This window comes from Saccopteryx bilineata, chromosome 1 (assembly GCF_036850765.1).
Source record: "Saccopteryx bilineata isolate mSacBil1 chromosome 1, mSacBil1_pri_phased_curated, whole genome shotgun sequence".
Classification (NCBI taxonomy): Eukaryota; Metazoa; Chordata; class Mammalia; order Chiroptera; family Emballonuridae; genus Saccopteryx; species Saccopteryx bilineata.
The window spans coordinates 305,496,650-305,518,024 of record NC_089490.1 but is presented as its reverse complement, the minus strand read 5'-3'; the positions used below and the strand labels follow the sequence as shown (position 1 = coordinate 305,518,024).

Genomic DNA, 21,375 nt, shown 5'->3' with positions numbered 1-21,375 from the left:
CCCACAGTCTCATGGAGAGACCAGTAAGCTCTGGGTCCTACCTTGTGTGATCTCATTTGAGGTGAGAGTAATTACTGGAATCCGGGTCCTGAGGACCCTGCTGGGTCAGGGACATGGACACACTGCTTCTGGGGTAGCCGTCCAGAGCCACGTGGTCTCTGGGAGGGTGGAGGACCTACTTTGGGGTTATGAGAGATAGAGGACTTGCTTTGTGGTGATTGCCACTGGTGAAAGTCTTCCAGGTTAGAAGGTACCTTTAAGGACATAGAGTCCATCCCCTAATCAGATGTCTGAGTCCCCTTGCAGCTTTCCCACAAGCAGTGGTCCTCCCTCTGACTCCAGTCACAGTAATTACTTCTTCCTTTCAAGGCAGCTCACTCCTGGCCATGTAGCTATGACTAGTTCAGAGTTATCCTTAGAAACAGCCAAGCCCTGTCTTGGTCTAGTGCCTTCTGCTCACTGGCCCTGGTTCTGCTGTTTTGACCACATGGCTCCAGGTGAAACCCTCTTCCCCTTGTTAACCATTTGACCACTTGTGAACAGATGTGCTACCCATCTGAGGCCTCTCCTCTGGGCACCCATTGTCCCTGACCCTCTGATGCTCCCTTAGAGATGTCATTTCATTTCTCCATGTGGCTTCTCCGTTCCTGAGTTGCTGGTTCTAAAAGTGGAGTGGCCAGAATTGAAAGCAGTGAAGACAAGGGTCTAGCCCCAGCCGGGACCCTGGCTAGCTGTGTACCAGGATGACTCACTCCACCTCCCTGGGCTTCACTCTCTTTATCTGTAAATGGAGGAGATTGGACAAAATAATCTTTTAAATCCCTCAAGCATTAGCAATCTAAATCTAGGAATCTCTCGGGACAACTGTGCTGTCTGAGCCAACTCCCTTGAAAGACCTTTCTGGCCATCAGGGGCCTTCCTTTGACAGGCTCTGTCTAGAGGGGCTGGAAGATTAGTCTGTTTGGCTGTCAGCTGTTGCTCATAATTTCTCTTGGAGCCAATGGTGAGGGGCCTTTTAGGTTGAAGGATGATGAACCTTTACTGGGTCTTATAGGTTTCTGGTTGCTGGTTACAGGAACTATTTGTGCTAAGAATCTTAAAAAAAAGAAAAGAAAAAAAACCATATTTTTTATGGACAGAGGTGGAGCACTTGGACACTGAAGCAGTGCTTCTCATTGGGGTAGTTCTGCCTGCCTAGGGGCATTTGGAAATTAGGGAGTGGGGTGGTATTTTGATATCTCAATGACTAGAGTCAGGGCTGCCAGCATTTAGCTGGTGGGGGTGGCAGGGATGTACTAGGGATGCAATGTTTGATGTCTGGGACAGTCTCAAATAAATCAGAATTTTCATACCCCTATTGCTGTCCTTTCTCAGAGAACCTCCTCATGGTATGTTCACACCCTATAGATGGTTCAAGTCTAGCACGTAGAGTGCCCAATTGAGAGACGCAGCCTGCGGTAAGGGGAGCTTGGGTTTGAAGTGCAGGTCTGCCGCCATGAGCTGTGAAGTCCTAGGGAACTACTTGATCTCTATAAAATCCTGTTTTCTTATCTGCAACATGTGGTCTTGTGCAGTAACTCCATTACAAGGGTTGTCGTAAGAATTAAATGCACTATAACACACGTAAAGGGCTTCTCACAGTGCCTGGCACAAAATAAATGCTAAAAAGAAATGGTAGGCATAGTCATGGTGAAGATAGTGGTAAAGCAGGTGTGCCAGGTTTGGGGGAAGCTGTGGACAGAAGGCATGGGACTCAGTCCGTGCTGCTCCATCTTGTCCAGGGAAGATGCCAACTCCGATTGCCTATGAGTGCTCTGATGCGGTCTGGGATGGGCGGCTCGCCCTCCTCTTCCCCAGGGTCTGCACTCAGGCTGTCTCCAATGTGAACACACAATAGGGGGTTTCCAGATGATGCAGCCACCCTGTCTCGTTGGTCTGGGTTTCATAGGGACGTTGTGGTTGAGCCAAGGCCCCACTGGCTGAGTCTCTCTGGACCCGGTTCTTCTAACTGTGGAATGAGAACAATTAGAGTGAAGACAAAGAATGTACAAGGGTGGGAAAAAGTAGGTTTTCAGATATTCATATGGAAAATACTTCAGTAATTAATATGTGACACAGAAACGAACTCTGTTGCGTACTCACGGCTGTAAACCTACTTTTGCCCACCCCTGTATCTGGTGTGAGGAACCGTTGTGTGGGACTGCAGTGGAGTAATCACCCTAGCTAATTAACCTGGGAAACCTCACCAGGCCATGTCCATGTAACAAGCTCTGTGTGAGGCCTGGATGTAGCTGTTGCAATGCTTTGTTGTTGATTACACTACTATTATTTTGTTAACTTGATCAGCAAATTAAGTGATTGCGGTTCTGAGGTCCTCTCAGCCAGGCCCATGAGAACTGTGGCTTGTTGGGAAAGCGATAGTGAAGTCCAGGATGGCAAATCTATTTTTTTTTCTAAAGAGCGTTGCTCTGCATATAAGCAGAGGACCACTGAGTCAGAAATAGCTTCCTGACCCTATGACAGACTTGGTGAATCTGTTTTCTGGTGAATCTGCATTTTAAACAATCTCTCCGGGTGATTCTTATACATCGTAGTGTTGGAGAACTACTACTGTCTTAAGCTGTTATATTATTGTAGATGAGAGGGGAATATTTGTTGTGGGTTATACATTTCACAAATACTGCTGCCTGCTATAATGATAATACTTATAAAAGCAAAAAATATATACTGCTCACAAAAACTAGGGGATATTTTATCACTATATATTCATTTGGAAATATCCCCTAATTTTTGTGAGCAGTATACTTAAGTGGTGTCAGACATGTAATTACTTACACCAGAAACTGTCATATGTATTAACTCACCTAACCTAACGACCCTGGATGTAGATACTGGCGCCCCATTTTATAGGTGGGGAAACTAAGGCACACAGAGGTAGGGTAATCTTTCCTGAGGTTACACTGCCTATAAGAGGCAGAGCAGGGATTCAAACCTGGAAGCCTGGCACCAGAATCTGAGTGGTTAACCATTGTGCTAAGTGCCCAATGCTTTGCTAGGCCAAGGATAGAGTGGTGACCAGGACAGGGAGCTCACGGCCCTGTAGGGGAGCCCCGCCCACTTCTCCTGCCACCCTGCTTCCCGGACAACCCGCCGTGTCCTCCCATCCTCACTTGCTCTGTCCAGGCATGGATACCTCTTTCAGGCTCTTGCCTGTCTGGAGTGAGGGGTGTGACAGGGGCCCCAGCACTGGCAGATGCTTGAGGGGGAAAAGTCCAGTGAATGAGATGAGTAAATATTGTAAAGGAAAAGAACAGAATGACTCACTTCTTCCTGCGGAGGTGGCGAGGTGTTAATAGTTCAGTCCTCTTGAGCTGGCATTTACAATGATTGGAGATGATGACATGGGGATAATTCAGTGTGCACCGGGGAGGAAGCCTCAGTTGGCCAGACACCCCTATCCTAACCCATGGGGGCCCATGGGTGTCAAATGCATGGGTGTCCAGTTTTCTTCCACGAACTAATCCCGACAACTAGACGCACAGGGAGAGGAGTGAGTTGATGCAATGGTATTTAGGTTTCAGTGGTGACCTTGGGGGCAACCCAAATGCCTGGGGGCGAGTTCTTGTTTAAAAATATTGCTGTGCTATTTCTACACTTCTAATCTCCCAGCAATTTGGAGCCTGTTTTATGAAACACGGCATCGGGTGGTGCTCCGTGTTAAACGGCGGAGAAGATTAACTGGGTTTAAGTCTGGGCGTCTGTCATATCCCAACCAATCCCAGAACTTCCATTTTCTATTAAAAATCCATTTTCCCCTTTGACCAGAAGAAGCTTTGCTGTTGATCTGAATGTCTCTCTCTTTATTTATGAAGCGTTTCCCCTCCTCTCATCCCCTCTGTGAATATGCTTGATTCTGTCTGTGGAGGGAAGAAAGAGCTGGGGGGATGGAATTTAAGGGGAAAGGAGGAGTTTCCTGTCCAAGGATTTATTTTCCAAATTAGGACTGGCTTCCAGAAAAGAAGGAAAGGAGAAACCTCAACAGGCCCCAAACTTTGAACCCTTCAGCATTGTGACAGCTAACACTCGCTCAGGAGCCAGGCAGACCTTGATTGAATGTTGGCTCTGTTTCCGTCTAGCTGTACGGTCTTGGAGAATTTCTCCCCATAAGCCTTTTTTTCCTCACCTGTAAATGAGACTAACAGGGCCCACCTCATGCCTTTGTATGAGGATTAAGTGAGAAAATGCCCTTGAAGCATGCAAACGCCAGTGACTGGCACACACTAGGTGCTCGATCCGTATTAGTCTCCTTTGAGAACTCTGTACCATTAGCCATGCCAATAAGCCTGCAGGGGACAGGGGGTATGTCCAAAATGAAGTCAGGCATAGGGCTACAAGAGCTTGAATAATCTCCATCGCCCCTGCCATGGGTGGTAATCCACTGTGCACCTGGGAAGAAGCCTGCACACCTCCCCCTGCCGTCCACCACTGAGGGTCAGCCCAGCTGCCTTTGCTGCTTCTCCCAGTCCCGCCCACTGCCCCTGCCTGGGAGGTTTCTGTTGTGTCCCCCAAACATGCCCCATCAACACCTGTCACTGAGCCACCGTTCAGGCGGTCCTTTCTCTAGAAGTGCTTTTTTTATGGAGGCTCAGTGCAAGCCCCCCATTCTCAAAGCTATCTCTCTGGCTGCTGAGTAACTTACCTTTCCCTCCCAGTGGCTCTTGTCTGGATGTTCCTCAACCTTTTCTGCACTCTGCGCTGGCTCTGGGTTAGCCCTTTCCTGTGCTCATCTCCTTTATAGCCCCTTGTCTTTGATGTCATCTACCATGCCAGGGCCCTGTTGAGCAGTGGCTGGTGCTCATCACCTCCTAAAGGAACAAAGGTCCTTTTAGGTCCCTGGGTCAGAAAGGACCAGGGGGAGGAGAGCCCTGAAGTGCGGGAGTAGGCTGGGATGAGTAAGGGTGGGGAAGGGTTTGGAGTTCTGCACAGCGGCAGAGGAGAGCTGTGCCCTCGTCACCCATCGCAATAAATAACCTCAGGCACCCTGTACCATTACCAGAGCCCTGGGGGGGGGGGGATGACTGGGACAGAAATAGCAGCCCGATCCCTCATATTCATACATTCTCATTCTGAGGAACCAAGTACTTTCTTACCTGTTGGGCAGCCTGAGGAGGAGGGGCAGGTGAGATGATATAGTCCTCTCTCTTTAGACAGAGGCTCAGAAAGACTAATTGGACTTGCCTGAGGTCACCCAGCAGGTCAGAGGTGAGCCCCAGGAGGGAATGTGACTCTGTCAGACATCTCCCCAGGGCTCCTCTATTGTGCTAAACTTCTGGTCTCCTCTCAGAGCTTGCTGAGGTTTGGTCACTGCTCTGCAGACTCCAACAGGTGACTGAGAAGGAGGGAAAGCCCCACTTCAGAGGCCGCACGAGACTCAGGGAGTTCCTCAGGTTCTTGCTGCTCCCCTTTCAGGGCAAGGTGACTGCACATACCCATCGCTGCTTCAGCCACTCACGGGTGCTCTGGTGACAGCCTTCATTTTGGCATGTGGCAGAGATTTGAGGTGGTCAGTGCCTCAGTTTCCCCTTTATGGATTTGCTCACTCCTTTCTCTTGGCATATGGGGTGAGCCTAAATTAATGTTTATGGCAAGGCTTCTGCATTTTGAGCTGACAGGTGCCTTGTGATGGTAAAATATGAGTTCGATGTAAGTGCAAAATGCTATTGTTTTACACCTGAGGGTGATGTTTCATGATGGCAATGCACTGTCAGGGCTGTGAGCGGGAATGAATGGTTTGTCTAATCCTCCCAGCTCCCCCAGACGCACAAGACAGCAGCGCACATCTCTGGGTGGGAGAAATATGAGGCTCCTCTCCCTTTGCTATAAATCTGCCCTTTCATCAGCCCTGACAGGTGGCTGGACAATCTCAGTCAATTCATCAATTAAATCTACTCATTTGTAGCTGCTGAGGACCCCATGTCCTTGGCTCTGGCAGGATCCAAGGCCCTGAGTTTAGGAAGGCTGCTGTCTCTGTGGCTGGTGCTCCTGAGAGAAGGGTGGAGGGTCTGGGAAAGGGACTGTCTTGGCGGGCAGGGTGGGTGGGACAGAGAGAAGATTAGGAACGTGCATTTGGGGTGGGGTGAGTGGATGGAAGAAATGTTGGGGAAGGGAACCCATCATGGATTTTGTGGTTTGATTTGTCTTCAGTGTGGTTCATAAAATAGAGCGGTTCTATCCCAGGCTCTGAAAGTGAGGTAAAGTTGACTTCCGGTCCGGATCCAGCACTTAACACTCTGTGTGACTTTGGGTAAGTTAGCTGACTTTGAGTCTTAATTTCCTTATCTGTAAAATGGAAGTATAATAGTAACATCCCCTAGGAAGTTATGCAGATGTGAAGTCTGCAGTGGGAATTATGGCTGGTGGAGTTATCATTACTGGGGCTATATCATACTTAGCCCTAACTACGTTCTTACCCTCGAATCAGACACTTCCTGAATTCCTCTTCCTCGGGACTCTTTCTGAACTCTCTAAGTCCCTTTGTCAGGAATCATGTACAGTCTTTCTGTTCCTTGATGGATTTTGGCTCCCAATATCCATAAAGCTACCATGGTGAGGGTGTCCGATTAAGTAGGCAGTCTCAGAAAGCAGCCAGGACCCCAGAGTGATATCCCTTGTTCTCACAGGCTAAGCATTGTCTGAAATATCAAGTCTAACAGGGGTCCCTCTCAGGAAGAGTGTGTGTGTATATGTTGTATAAATTCTGTTCCTGGCTAGCTGAATATGGAAGTTGGTGGCCAGGTGGTATCTGAGGAAAGTGTTACTAGAGTGGTTACAATTATCTAATGGTTAAGAAATCAGACTGTGGGTTCCTACTGCCTGAACCTGTCTCCCAGAGCCCTTACTTACTGGTTGTATAGTCTTGGGTAAGTTGCTTTTTGATTTCTCAGGGTCTTAGTTTCCTCACCTTTAAACTGGGATATTAATAATGCCTACTTCATAGGGTTGTTGGAGGATTAAAAGAGGTTATGTAGGTAAAGTGCTTGCAACAGTGACTGGCATGTAGAAGATGCTTAACAAATATTTCTTGAATGAATCTTAATAAGGAAGTCTTTCAGAAAGTGAGTGAGTTTGGGAAGCTTTCCTAACTTACAAGATTTCCTAAGCCTCGGTTTGCATACCTATAAAATGGTATGATTTCATGGTCTAGGAGGATACTCCAGTTGCTGTGATCTGGGCTTGCTCTGAGCTTCTGAGGGTCTGTGGGTAGGCCGCCATCCTCTTCCCCAGAGTGGGCTTGCTTAGCTACCAACATGGGACCGTCACAGTGGAGACAGTGTGAGGAGGATGAAAAGGCGATGCTGCCCCTCCTCTCCGGGAGCCTTTAAACCACTAAGGGTGCAGCGCCTGTTGGTGACAGCAAATGCATTTGCTGCTAAGAAGAGGCCCCTGACACTGCAGCAAGGATCCCATGAATGTGTTTTCCAGCACGGCTGCTAATGGCTTCCTAACGGCTTTGTATGAGATGATGTGAATTGCTCTGACCAATGAGGCTTAATGGCCTCCCTCAACGAGCTGCCTGGTATATTTTCCCTAGAGGCTCAGCTCAGAGTTAAGCCAAGAATATTAATACAGTCCAGATGTGAGTCCTCCCCCTTCCCATAAAGTTGTGGAAATTGAGGTCAAGTTGGGTGCCCTGCAATGTTCTTTAAACAAGCAGCGGAGTGGTTTGTTTGCTTCTTGATCTCCCTGGTGGAGAGTGAGTGGCTTCCAATAGGAGACCTGGAACCAGGCTCTCCCTTCCTCTGGGTTTGCTTCTACTCATTCAGAGGTAGCCCTTGTTAAGGGGGCAGGTTCCTTAGTAGGGGGGTGGACCCTGAATCCACCGCTCAGGACTGCTTCCCATTGGGGGGAAAGACCTAGGTCCTATGCTGAGATGAGAGTTGGATGTCTGTCTGCCCTGTCAGGCTGCCCTGCCATCGTTAGGTAGCTGCAACTGTGAGCACGTTCTCCCGTGTGATGGAATGCTGCGATGGCCACGTGTCAGGGATGCGGGGGGGGGGGGGGGGTGGCCTTGCAGCCTTACCCATCCTTCTCCCATTTTTCAAGCTAAGGAAAAGATGATCAGAGAGGGAAAGGGAAGTCCATAGGCAGTCATGCCAGGGATAGGTCTAGAACCGAGGTTGGTCTCTTGCTCCCAAGATCCAATTTATCCACCCACTCTACTGATGGTCCTCAGTCAGCCTTCTGGGGCTTTGTATTTTCCAAATTGACCTGCAGAGGTGGAAGGCAGCTCTCAGTGTCTCCCGGAGTCTTCTATCTTCCAGCCGAGCGTCCCCACTGCGTTCAGTCATTCTTCTTAGAACATGTTCTTAGACCTTTTATTTTTCGGCTATGGTATGATAGAAAAGGCACTGAGGTCCTCTTTCAGAGAAATGGGTTCAAATTTTGGAGCAATGGGTTCCGTGGCTTATTAGCTGTGTCATCTCAGGCAGTCACATAACTATTCTCAGCCTGTAAAATGACAAAAAAAAAAAAAAAAGTAATGCCATCTCCTCTCATGATTGTACAGATGAACTGAGGTAATGGGTGTTAACCTGCCTGCATATAGTAGCTGCTCAATAAATATTTATTATTAAAGCCTGTGTTTTTCAACGTTTTACACTTGGGGGCCCGTGAAAATAAGAGAATTATTTTGGGGGCTGCTAAGGCAGAAATCATCCTGAGCATAAGTAAATTTGATTAAGATCATTGGGTCTATCATCTTCATACAACATCAGGGTGCTTAACTCTTTTGTGGATGGGCAGGAAATTTCTGGTACACTGGTCCCAGGACGGGAGGTTGAAAACCACTGATAAGCAATGGCTTTAGATCCTTCAACATAGCAGAGTGGTGACCACCTCTCTCCATGGACAATTAGCATGGAAAACTAGATGTTTTAACTTTTGTCATTCCTGTGCTAGGCTAGAAGCTTCCATAGGGCAGGAACTGCCCCTTACCCACCTTTGCCAGTGCCTGGTGTGTAGTCAGCGTTCAGTAAGCACTTATTGAACGACAGGTGCTTGACCATTATTAGATGTGTGGGCTTTGCATGCCTCTTGGCCTGTTGTTATTAAGAGTCCGGCTAACGGAGCCTCTCTCCTTGCCTCCCCTGCAGCCCGCCCTGAAGATGTCGGCACCAGCCTCTACTTTGTAAATGACTCCTTGCAGCAGGTGACCTTTTCCAGCTCCGTGGGGGTGGTGGTGCCCTGCCCGGCCACGGGCTCCCCCAGCGCAGCCCTTCGATGGTACCTGGCCACGGGGGACGACATCTACGACGTGCCGCACATCCGGCACGTCCACGCCAACGGGACGCTGCAGCTCTACCCCTTCTCCCCCTCCGCCTTCAATAGCTTTATCCACGACAATGACTACTTCTGCACTGCGGAGAACGCTGCCGGCAAGATCCGGAGCCCCAACATCCGCGTCAAAGCAGGTAAGGGCACTGCTGCCGGCTCCTCTTCTGGGAAGTCAGTCTGAAGGAGCGGGCAGCACCCATCCTTCTGAAGACACGCGTGGAACCTCCTGGTGGTGGCAGGGGGCTGGGGGAACTTGGAAAAAGTCCCTCAAGAAAAGTTTTGTTCTTTGGAATCTTAGCTCTGCCACTTCCTGTACGTCCTTAGGTTGAGAACAAGCCTTTCTGAGTCTGCTTCCTCATCTGCAGAAGTGACACCAGCATCTACCCTGTTTAGCACTACATGGGATCATTAAATGAGATAGCACTCATTTAAATTAAGGGCTCATTTAGTGCTTCACCCATGGAAAACATCCAGTGAGTTTCTTTCGTTAAAAAAAAACAAAACAACTTTTATTAAAATATAATATATAAAGAGAAGTGTATTTATATGCAGCTTGATGGATTTTCACAGAGTTTAATCCCCAGTTTAAAATACACAATATCAGCAGCTCAGAAGTCCCCCTTAGGCTTTTCTGTCACCATCCCCGTAGTGAAAACTGCAATCCTGACTTCCAGGATTAGCAGGATTTACCCTATCAATGCTTGCTAATTTTTGTCCTTTATATAAGTGGAGCCCTACAGTGTGTGTTCTTTTGAATCCTTTGTTCACTACAGGTGGTCCCGAGTTACGAATGAGATAGGTTCTGTAGGTTTGTTTTAAGTTGAATGTGTGTGTAAGTTGGAACAGGTACATTTACCTATTAAATGCAACTTAGATGTTTGCCTTAGCATAGTATTTATTTTTGGCTCCATGTGCATACAAATACTTGAACATTTTCAAATACAACCTTAAACAATCTTGAATGACGCAGATGATAAACTTGTTGGAGAGGTTGGGACTTGTGTTAGAGAGTCAGGGTTTGATTGTGTTACTGGAGTCAGTTTCCTAAAGTCGGCATCAAGGGAGGTTTTACAGAGCTTTTCTTTTTCTCATCATAAATGGACCTGTATCACCTCAGGCCTTTGGTAACTGCACGGTAAACTTTGGTGAACCTCTCTGTATCAGGCTCTTGCTCCTGTGACTTTGTCATTCCTGCTTTAATGAGACGAAAAGCATCAGCTAACTCTTCTGTAGGAAACTTACGGTTTTGGAGTTTCTAGGTCCCTGTTTTCTTCCTTAAATGCTAGCGTCTGCTGCTCTAGTTGCATAAGGTCTTCACTGGTTAGTTCTTTGCCATGGGAGTCAAGTAACTCTATGATATCATGTTCACTGGTATCCAACTACAGTTGATCACCAATAGCCCTTATGGGGTTCCGTTCTTAAGTGTGAATTATACGGAAGTCAAATGTTTGTAACTCAGGGACTTAGTGCACTATGTTTGTGAGATTTACCCCTGTTGCTCTGTGTAAGTGTGGGTTGTTCATTCTCATTGCTAGACAGTCTTCTATTGTTCAACTATACTGCACTTTATTCATCCCGCTGTTGATGGACATTTGAGTATCATCTATCTCGTGAGAACAGGCATTCACATAAAATTCAAGATGGAAAATTCCTAGCAGGGAAGGAATTTGGTCTTTGGAGGAGTTAATGGAGTCAAGGGAGTGAGAATTTCTCAGATAGTCTCTTTAAAGAACACAGAAAGTTTCCCTTCTCTGAGCTAGGCCTAGAGGCTCGAAATGGCTTAGATCAATGACCCTTAACTAGGATGTCATGATACACTGGTGTGTCATCAGCAGTTGTGAGGTGTGCCTCAAATAGTGAAAATGCACTGGAATTTAGGGGATGGTTTCCTCAGCAGAGCTTTCTAGGTGGGTGAAAACAGGCAGGGTTCTGGCTGCCCACTGCAGCAGTACCAGGCCTTGGGCGTACCATCTGTCCTGGCAGAGGAAGGTCAGTTCTGGAGAAGGCTTTCTGATCTGCATGCCCAGTGACAGATCCTGAAGATCTCTGGCCCCCTGGGTCTCTCTGGCTCAGGAGTGCCTCTCACAAGTACAAGGTTCCAAGTAGCTGGGAACAGGTGTGTATGGGGAATGAGGAAGGTTAAGAGCTCTTAATTAAAGAGCTGATTTTAATTCCATTTTGTTTGGGGGGAGATAGTGAGCCCTTAAAGCCCAAGGTCATGCTCAGAGAATCACCCTAGGGCTTCCCATAGAATTGCTTTCCAGAGTAGGTCCTTTGCTCTGTTCCCCTAATGAAATTCCAGGTGCCTGGCTGGGGGCACGAGGCCAGGATTTGGAGCCCAGTTTTGCCCTTCACAGGCTAAGAGGAAGTGATGTCACATTTCCTACTACATACCCTTCACTGGGTTAGCATGCAATGTTCATAATAATCCTGTAACATGTTTCTTACAATTGAGGGGACTAAGACCAACAAAGGTTAAGTCTCTTGCCCAACAACAGCTGAGCAGTAGTAACAACAGAGATGTAGCTATAATGCCACACAACATTGTTGCCATGTTTTTCATGTGCCAGGCCTTCTACACGCTGCCATTATCATCATCATCATTATTATTGTGATGTTGTTATTTCCTTTTACAGATGAGGAAGCTGAGGCTCCAAAAGGTTACCTAGTTCTTGCCCAGAGCACACGGCTGTTCAGATGAGGAGAGGGCCGAGCCTGCTTGTTTGATACTCTTAACCACTGGCCCCTGCTGGCTCCCTCAGCCTGTCCTGGGTGGTGTGCACCCAAACCCCAGCCCTGTCCCTCCTCTCACCTGCTTCCCTCCTGGGTCAGCTTCCTCTGTCTCCTCTGTGTGCCCCCACACCTGTAGGCAGTGCCATGCCCAAGCCTGCGGGAGAGTGGGCTGCGGACCCACAAAGCCCAGCTGGCACTGCCTCCCTTCACTCCTTTCTCTTCCTCCTCACCTGTATCTCTCCCCATCACAGCCACAAAACAGAGATGGGAAAGAATAGTGACCTGGGGGCAGGGAGGGCGGGCAGGGCTGGCCCTGCTGGAAACACAGCCAATTAAGAGGCTTTGATGGAGCCAGAGGGGCTGCAGGTGCAGAGCCAGAGGGGCTGCTGGGCCCCATGTGTCGCCCTGGCAACCATGGCAGGGTGAGCAGGAGGGCACGCTGCCCAGGTGCCAGCCGAGGGACAAGGTCAGTAGGCAGTGGGGCTCTGGATACTCTCTCTCTACTGGACAGAGAAGGGCTGGAAGGATGGAGTGAGTGCCCGGGAGAGGTCAAGCAGAAGAGGACCAGGGCGATGGCAAGCCAGACCCCGCCACCCCACGCCTAAGGCTAGGCCTGCTCACATGTGGGACCTGACACAGAGTGGCCGCAGGTTACCAGCATCCCAGAAATCAGCCCTGGGACCCCGGCAGGAGGACTGCGTGGCACTGTGGGGGAAGTTACATCTCCGAAGGGAGGAGCACGTCTGGGGTTCAGGTGCAGATCGTGTCAGAAGGTGGGAAAGAGCAAGGAAGCTTTGTTTTGGAGTCTCTTGGAGACTGTCCGTGTCGCTGGCATTCAGCATTTTCAGAGAAAAGATAGTTACAAATATTCTCTCCATTAAAATCACCAAGCCCTCCACTTCTGCTTATACTCCATCTTCCCAAACTACTTTTCACATTAAGTGGCACAAAAGTCTGTTGTTAGATCATGTGTCCGATTTTTATTTTGGCAATGTATGGTCACTGTGCCCAAAACTATTGCCACCCTGAGCCCAAGAATAATGTAGGAAGGCAAGTTTGGTTTCCTTAGATGAAGTCTAGCGCATTTCCTTATAACTCTTACTTCCCCTTGCTGAACATGATCACGTTGCAGGGCTTAGATGCTGCCCTTAAGGTCCTTGGTCCTTCTAATTTAATAGTTTGTTAATACTCACCAAAATTGGCAAGGTTAGAAGTTGAATGTACAGTCTTGTTAAAGGAGGTTGGATGTTTCGGAGCAGGGACAAGGCTCTGCAGAAGGAGTACACAGGCAACAGTAAGTTCATGGGGAGGCTTCTGGGCTGAGTAAGTGGGAGGTGGGGGAGAAGTGATGGAGGCTGAGGCCTGGCGGTGCTGAGGGAGTTGTGGCTTCCTTGGGCCTGTACCGTGTCCCAGCTGAACCTTGTGACACTGTCCACTTCCCTGCTCCCCATCTCTCTGCAGTTTTCAGGGAACCCTACACCGTCCGGGTGGAGGATCAAAGGTCAATGCGTGGAAACATGGCTGTCTTCAAGTGCCTCATCCCTTCTTCAGTGCAGGAATACGTTAGCGTTGTGTCCTGGGAGAAGGACACTGTCTCCATCATCCCAGGTAAGAAGGACCAGCAGGCAGGGGGTGCGGTGGGGTGCTATAAAGTAGAGGCACTGAGTTGGTTGTTGAGCTCGCCAAGATCTTGAGGTTAGTTCTGGTGAGCTGTTTGTGACTGTTCTGATGATGCTTTGGCAAAAAAGTTGTTTTTGGTCTCAGCTTGGTACATCTCTTGTGGGGTGGTGAAATCCCAGGTGCCAGCAGCTTCTGCTGGGTTTGCAAAGGTCCCATCAGACACTCCCCAAAGGAGTGGAGTTCCCCTCTTCCTGACCCCTGCGTCTTTTCTTGTCCTTGAAGATTGAAGTCAAGGCTGGAAGCACCTTATTTGTGAAAGGTTGTGGGGAGAGGAAGATAAGAGGCTGGTTTGCAGCCCATGTTCCTCATTGAATATTTGCAGGGCCACGTGGGACTTTTTCATGAGTTAGATAAAGACCTCCTTGGAATTCTAGCTGGCCTCACTCCTGGCCTGGCGTTGGGAGAAGAGGTTAATAACATGTTGTAAGTTTACCCTGTTGGAACTGCTGTGACTGTGAACCCTTCATGATTCGTTCTTCTCTATTCGAGCTTGTCCCTTCAACAGGAAAACAGGTCTAGAAACCCCAAGAGAGAAGCTTAAGTCCTCAAAATGCCTCCAGGTATAAAACTGTGGTCCCCCTCCCTCTTTCCAGCATCCCTCCCTCTGTCCTGTCACATTGCAAGACTATCTTCCTTTCTCTACCAAGAACCTTGGGTTTTCTTTTTGTAGAATAGAGGGACTTGACCTGATGTTCTCTGAGTGCCCCTTGAGCATTGATGCCCCATCATTAGGCATATGAAATAATTGTAGTTATTCAAGGTTTTCAAGTTAGTTGGGGAAAACAGACTTTTATGCATGACACCTGTAGAGCAGGGGTCCCTAATTCCATGACACACTTGAAACCATAGTGAGCTCTTTTAAATACACCAGTGCTTGGGCCTCCTAGCCCCATGTCAAGGTCACTGTCTCTAGAGTAGAGCCTGGGCACCAGCAGTTGTAAAGCTCCTTGGGTGGTTTCAGTGTATAGCTAGAAGAACTAATGTTTGGGCATATCTACAGATAGCATGGCAGAATACTTTTTTTTTTTTTTGAGACTATATTTAGTGTTTTGCCCTTGGTACTTTTTCCTTTTCTCACTTCCAAGTAGATGGTCAGGCCATTGTATCTCCTGGTCTTAGAACTTGTGTGGGACAGAACTCTGAAGCTACTTGAAGACAGCTGCTTTTCCTGCATTTTTGTAAAACCACAACAGGAAAGGTTAGGATGACTGGGAGGAAGCCTCTGAGGGCAGCCCACACACAGGAGACACGTGAATATCAGAAATAGTGATGGTGCTGTGGTCAGTGGTTGGAGCCTCCTGGGGTGGCTCTGTGTGGCTCCATGAGGTCTGGAACGAAGAGGCCAGGGTTCTTGTGTTCAAATGAGGCATGAGATGCACAGCCTGAGACGCAAAGGGATTGTGCAGGCAGGGTCAATGGGCTAGTGAGGCCAGAGAGACCCTGGACCCTGGCACCTCGCTGGGGGAAGCCCCAATAATAATGGAGATGGAATTTCCTGTCCAATAGAGTCAGATTGAAGGTGATTCAAAGAGCAGAAAGAACTGCAGTGTCTCTTATACACTTGGGTTTATGGACTGAGAGTGATATTCATTAAAATAATTAGAAAAAGAGGAAGAGGAAGAAGAGGAGGAAAGACAGACGGAGAGGGAACAGGAAGGGTGGGGAAGGGGGAGAAATTTTAAGTGCTTACCATATGTTAGGCACTGGGCTAAGAACCTTCCATGTAGGGTCTCATTTTATCCTTACAAAATGTCCATAAGTGTATTCCCAGCCCCCCCCCCTACTTTACAGAAGAGGAAACTGAGGATTAAAGGAGTAAAGTAAAATGTTCTGGATCCCACATTTAGTAGTGTGGCTAGGCTTGAATCCAGGTCTGTTTTCTCAGCCTGTACACTTAGCTCCACATTGAAATGCCTCCTAGCACCTGAACAAATGTATTCAGGGGGTGTTGCAATGAAGTCTTGTATGTACCCTGCAGGCAGGCAGTGAGGGCCTTGGCCTCCAGATGGGGTAAAAAAAAATCCACATTGTATTTTGGGAAAAGCTTTTATGAACTGAGTTGAGTACAGTGATTGAGAGCTTAGAATCTAGGACCAGGCTGCCTGGCCTTGAAACTAGATGGCATTGCTTACCAGCTGGACAAGTCATTTACCCCTCAGAGCCTCTGTTTCCCCAAATATAATACAACGAGGAGGATAAACTGCTATATAGGGTTCAGTTAGGAATGAAGTGAGTTCATGTATGTAAAATGATTGGAGCCCTACCCGGCACACTGAGGATGGGCTGTAGTTATGGTAGTTAGCAGTAGGTAGAAGAGAGTGTTCTCCTCTGCACTGCTGTTTCCTGTTGGGGTGTATGGGTTTTTATGTAACGGGTACTGTGTTCCCCACTAGATTGAGCTTCCCAAAGGTGGGAACTGGATGGTTTTCATCCATACTCCCTGGCTCCTATCACACCACCTGGCTCACTCAGGGTAAATGCTCACTAAATGTTCAGTGAGTGCATGATTGCTCAGTTGGGGGAGTTCTAAAGGAATATGGGAACAGCGCGGACAGGGTCGCTGAAATAAACCTGAGTGCAGTGGGCACGGGGGAGGAAGTAGCCTTGCTCAGAGAGGAGAGAAGGAAGGTTGACTTGGCTCCTGTGCTCAGGAGCTGGAGGCAGTGAGCGTCTCCCAGGCCGCTCTTGTAGTTGGTGCTTCAGGGCTGTCTTTCATGTCTGAATTGGGCTGGTGGCCCCAAAGGGCATAATTATCAGGGAGGTGGGCTTGATGCTAATCTGCAGGGCTCTGTTAAACCTGGTTCTGTAGAACCCCTTACTTACCTTTAGCCTTGCAGAGTTTTCCTCCTCTGCCCAGCCCTTCAGCCCCATCCATTATCATTCTAGATCTCTCTATGGCTAAAGTGTAGATCAGGGACAGACTTCCTAAAGCACATCAATCCAATAACACCCTCCCACAGGAACCCAGGAGAACCAGGGAGAGTACAGCTCTGCTTCATCCAGTCTCTGCAGCCAAGAGGCCAGAACTCGGGCCCTTGTGTTACGTGCTTCTGTTTTGGAAAATGCAAATTCTTTATTGATTTTTTCCCAATAAAAATAGATTCTCTGCCATCCAGACTCACGCTGACTGTGTCGGCTGGGAGATTGGAAGGCAGCCACCTCCCCATTGGAGGGGGCAGATTTAATGATTAGGTTGGCTTGAGGTTAAGAAAGAACCTAGGAGCCAGAGTGATGTCCCATCCCCGGACTTCTGAAACAGGGAGGATGGTGTTGACTTTGATATTTGGATCTGCAAGTCTGGACTCAGATTCTCCACAGAGCACGGGGCCAGCAGAAGTAGGTGCAGGAGCACAGGAGGAGAAACAGAGGTCAGTGTGGGCCGGTCAGGCCCCAGGAGACATCTCCTCAGGCAGAGCAGGTGCCCTGGGAGGAAGAAGTGGATACAGACCCATGTGAATGAAGAGTCTGCCTTTCAATGATTTTCTCTGAGGGGCTTTGGAAGGAATTAGAGGGCTTGGGGCCTAAGCAAGCTCTGTGAGTTGGGAATTTGCTCACAGGTTAGCCTCTCCAGCTGTCCACCATTGGGAGGGGCAGGTAAGCCCCTGGAGCTGACCACTGAAACTCTAAGTAGCATTTTTGTGCTTTTCCCAGGATTTGTAGAGGCTAGAGATACAGCCTCAAAGTACTGCCTTTCATTGGAGCTACTTAATACCTCTGTCCCTTTCTGATCCCCTTCCCTCTCCCCCAAGCTGGTCATCTTCCTCCCATCAGGCTCTGTAAAGACTCCTACCCCTTTCTTCTCTCCCAGGGACTTGGTCTTGAGGTGAACTGGCTCTTCTGAGCTGGCAGCATAGGGGTAGTAGGGCAAAGGGCTGTGCATGAACATAAATTAAAATTAAGGCCTCCAGTGAAGCCAAGACATGGTTTAATTTCCCATCTGCATGATCACCATTACAATGCATGTTATTGGATATAAAGATAAATTCAGCCCTGTTTCTAGTAGTTTTTAATTTCCACCAGACCTGATTATATCAATGCAGGCTCCTATGGGAGTTTCCCAGCATGCTCTTCACCAGCATCCTGACTGGCTGTCTTGGCCCCAGCGGGGAGTTTTGGACACAGCTCAGATGCGGGCCAGATGTACTTGCTGTTGCTCTGGAAGACAAGCCCGCATCAACTGCCTTGTCTGTGTGACTGGGGCTCCTCAGTGCGGGGTTGTCGTCATGCCTTGGCCAGGCTGGGAGTGCACCAGCGCACTGGGGTGGGGAGGAGCAGGGCGAGGAGAAATCTGGTCGCAGGGGTCTTTTCTGAAAAGGGGCAGTGCTCCCTGACTGCAGCCCACTTGTGCCTACCACCCTTCTTCCACCTGTCTAATTTTCCCCAGGGTTCCAAGTTTATGGGCTTCTGTGCCTCTTTTGCTTTGGTCCTGCTGTCTCCTCTGCCTGGTCTGCACAAATCCCCTCCTTTCCTGTGGATACCCAACTCTTCTTTTGTCTTTGAAACTTGGTTTACATGTGTCCTCTTCCAGGACGCCTTCTGGCACCTGAGGCAGAAATCCTCACTCCTCTAATTCCATTCCTGGAGTGCTCAGTTCCTTCTATCTCGTGTTGTAGGTGCTGTTTCTGTCTGTCTCTAGGAGGGTGCTCAATTCTGTCTTTAACATCTCCTTAGCCCTGGGGTCCTCATAGCACCTTCCACAGCATAATAACAACAAGGAGATAAATGATAATATCTATCATGTGTTGAGACCTGGTTTGTGTCAGGCATTTTATATATATGATTATCACTAATCCTCACAATTATTTTTTTGTTATCTCTCCTCACCTGCCCAATTTTATAAATAAGAACAGTGAAGCCCAGGGAAGTTAAGCAACTTACCCAAGGCCACACAGCTAATAAGCAGCCTGGGTTTGATCTGGGGTCCTCTGGGTTGCTGTACTTCCTGCTGTCTCTCCAGAGCAGGCTCTTGATTAAGAATCGACTCTCCTCAGGTTCCAACATAGGAGGAGGGCCATCTCTGTCTCCTGTACTTGCCTAGGACAGAAATGTGTCACCAGCCTTTGCACTGACCTCTGGCTGTGTATGCAGTGACTAGAGTGTTGGTTTCTCTGAAGGTCAGCAGATATCCAGCTTAAAGACCAATGGATAAAACAGAAGGCGTTATTGGGTTTCTGGGTCTGTTTTTGGCCCAGTGGGGACACAAAGATGGTCCTGATTTGGAAATTTTAGGATTCAGTTCATGTTGTCAGCTCTGATGGACAAGGATGGATGATCTCAACACAATAAACAATCACATAATCTGAGTCTGCTTTAGCAAGCAGATTCAACTCGTTAATTGCATTTTGCTCAGGCTGATCCTAAGGCTACTCTGGATCCCAGGAGTTTCCACCAATGTGTGTGTGTGTGTGGGGGGGGGGGGTGACAGAGGAGAGAGAGGAGGGGCCTGGAATCCAGCCTCTTCATCTGCTGATGAAGAGGCCCCAGCCCTGACCACATGCCCTCAGGCCTCCTCTGCCCCTTCCCTCCTGCTTGTTCTCAGGACACATTACTTTACTCAAAGGGTGCTTCTCTTTTACTACCCGACTCTTTTCTTTCTTTGCCTGTCTAAAATCTACCCACCTTTCAAAGTCTGATTCAAATACTACTTTTTCCATAATGTCTTTACCAATTTCTGTTAAGAATAGATTTAAAATTCACCCTAATTAACCTCGTAGGGGAATCCTTTTCTGAACTCCCTTAGGACTTGATTGGTTCCTAGCTCAAGACACTGGTCATATTTTGTCTTGTAATATTTTAAAATCTGGGTTATTCCCACTACCAGAACGTATGCTCATCAAGAACAGTGTCTATGTTTAATTCAGACTGCTCTCCCCTCCAGTGCTCGTAGAAGATGATTAACGATGGTGACAAAATGCTGGGCTCTCCCCTGCTGGACTGTCATGTGGCAGGAAGGAAGGAGGAGGCCTGCTTAAGGTCACGGAGAAAATTGGTGGTATTACAAGAGTTAGGCTTGGTGGTCCCCAGTCTCCATGATGTCGAGCTTTTGTGGGTTCCTCCTGTGACACTCTGTTGTTTAGGTGTAAAATTGGGGACGTCCGCTCTCAACTATTTAGGGACATGGAGAAAATGGGTGAGGATGGTCAGCCTGCACGAATAAGAAATAGATGATGTGTTCAGGCAATTTAACAAATGGGGTTTGGGCCCCTGCTGGGCACTAGGCACGATGTCAGAGCTTGCCGAGGAACCATGCTTGCCCATGACCTGTTTCTTTCCTTCAGCCACGCCTGTCTAGGGGTTCCAGCACCTTCCTGTGAAGGGATGACACATAGAGGCTAGTGTTCTTCCTCAAGGCAGCAGCCCTGTGAGGCTCACAGAGGGAATGGAGGCCACAGTCAGGCCTTAGAATAGAATACAGTCCCTGGCCAAGGACACAGGAAGAATGTTTAGGCAGAGGAGACAGCATGGGCAAAGGCAAGAAGGCAAGGAGAGGGAGGGTGGTCTGAGGATGCGGCTGGAGGGTCAGTAGAAGTGGTGGGAGAAATATGAAAAGGACACCAGGACACTTCATGCAGGAATGTCCTATTTGTTCTGGAAAAAAAAAAAAAAGAAACAACATATGACAATAATATGACTAGTATGTAATCAACACTTACGAAGTTGCTAGGCTCTGTCCTAAGCATTTTATATGTTTTGCTCATTTAATATTTATAGCAATTTGAAGATAAAGGGACTAATATTCTCCATTTTGCAGAGGAACAAACAGAGGCACATTTAATTTACCAGTGTCACCCCAATAAATTCAATAAAAAAGAAATAAAGTAAAAACAAAACTACGTGAATTGCCTAAAGTGAGTCAACGGTGGCCCGACCATTTAAACATTTGCGTTCAGACTCCATTACTTTGCTCCTAAGCGTTGCAGTATACTGCCTCCTAGAAAGTTAATATACAGAATATAAAACTGCACAGTGACAAGAAAATAAACAAAACACAATACATCACTGGGTGACCTCTATGAGCAGATGGTTTACAGGAGAGGGATGGTATGTGGCAGAAAGAAGACAGGTCTTAATTGCTAGTCTTAATTGGTGACCCCGAGCAAGTCCCTTTCAAAGCCTCAATGTATTCACCTATGAAATGGGAACAATGAAATCTATTACATGTGGAATCCTTTAGATGAAAATGAAGCTTCTGGAGAGACTTGAATTCTCAGGTCGAGGGGCGGCCTAGGCCCGTGGGGAAGCTGGCTGCTCGGCTTCATGCCCGTACCCACACTGGGCTGTGCTGCCCTTCCTGGGTGCTAGGTGGGACACAGGCTAGCCAGGGGTGCAGCCCCCAGAGCAACAGTGCTACTGCGGTCCTAGGTTAGAGAATGGCTCCCCTTAACGTGACCTTGAGAAAGCCATTGACAACGGGCTAGATTGGGTGACCACCATGGTATTTTTAATTCAAACAGGCCATGATATTATCTGGGCAGAATGTGGGAAATGAAATGACTGAAATCTAAGATTATTAATCCTGTATTCACATGTGCCTGGCATGGTTCTCAATCAAAATTATGGTTAGGTACAGAATGAAAGCATGTGGTGTGGTCACCAACACAGCAAAGATCAACTCTACAAACTACCGGG

General features: G+C 48.0%; 1 protein-coding gene across 2 annotated transcripts in view; it reads left to right on the top strand.

Annotated features, from left to right (window-relative positions):
* DSCAML1 (DS cell adhesion molecule like 1) overlaps window positions 1-21,375 on the top strand; it is a 400,280-nt gene that overhangs the window by 7,238 nt on the left and 371,667 nt on the right. For both annotated transcript variants that reach the window (XM_066245669.1, XM_066245662.1), the window contains exons 2-3: window positions 9,153-9,470; window positions 13,528-13,674. In XM_066245669.1, coding sequence (XP_066101766.1) covers window positions 9,153-9,470; window positions 13,528-13,674 — 465 coding nt within the window. The remainder of the gene's footprint in view (window positions 1-9,152; window positions 9,471-13,527; window positions 13,675-21,375) is intronic.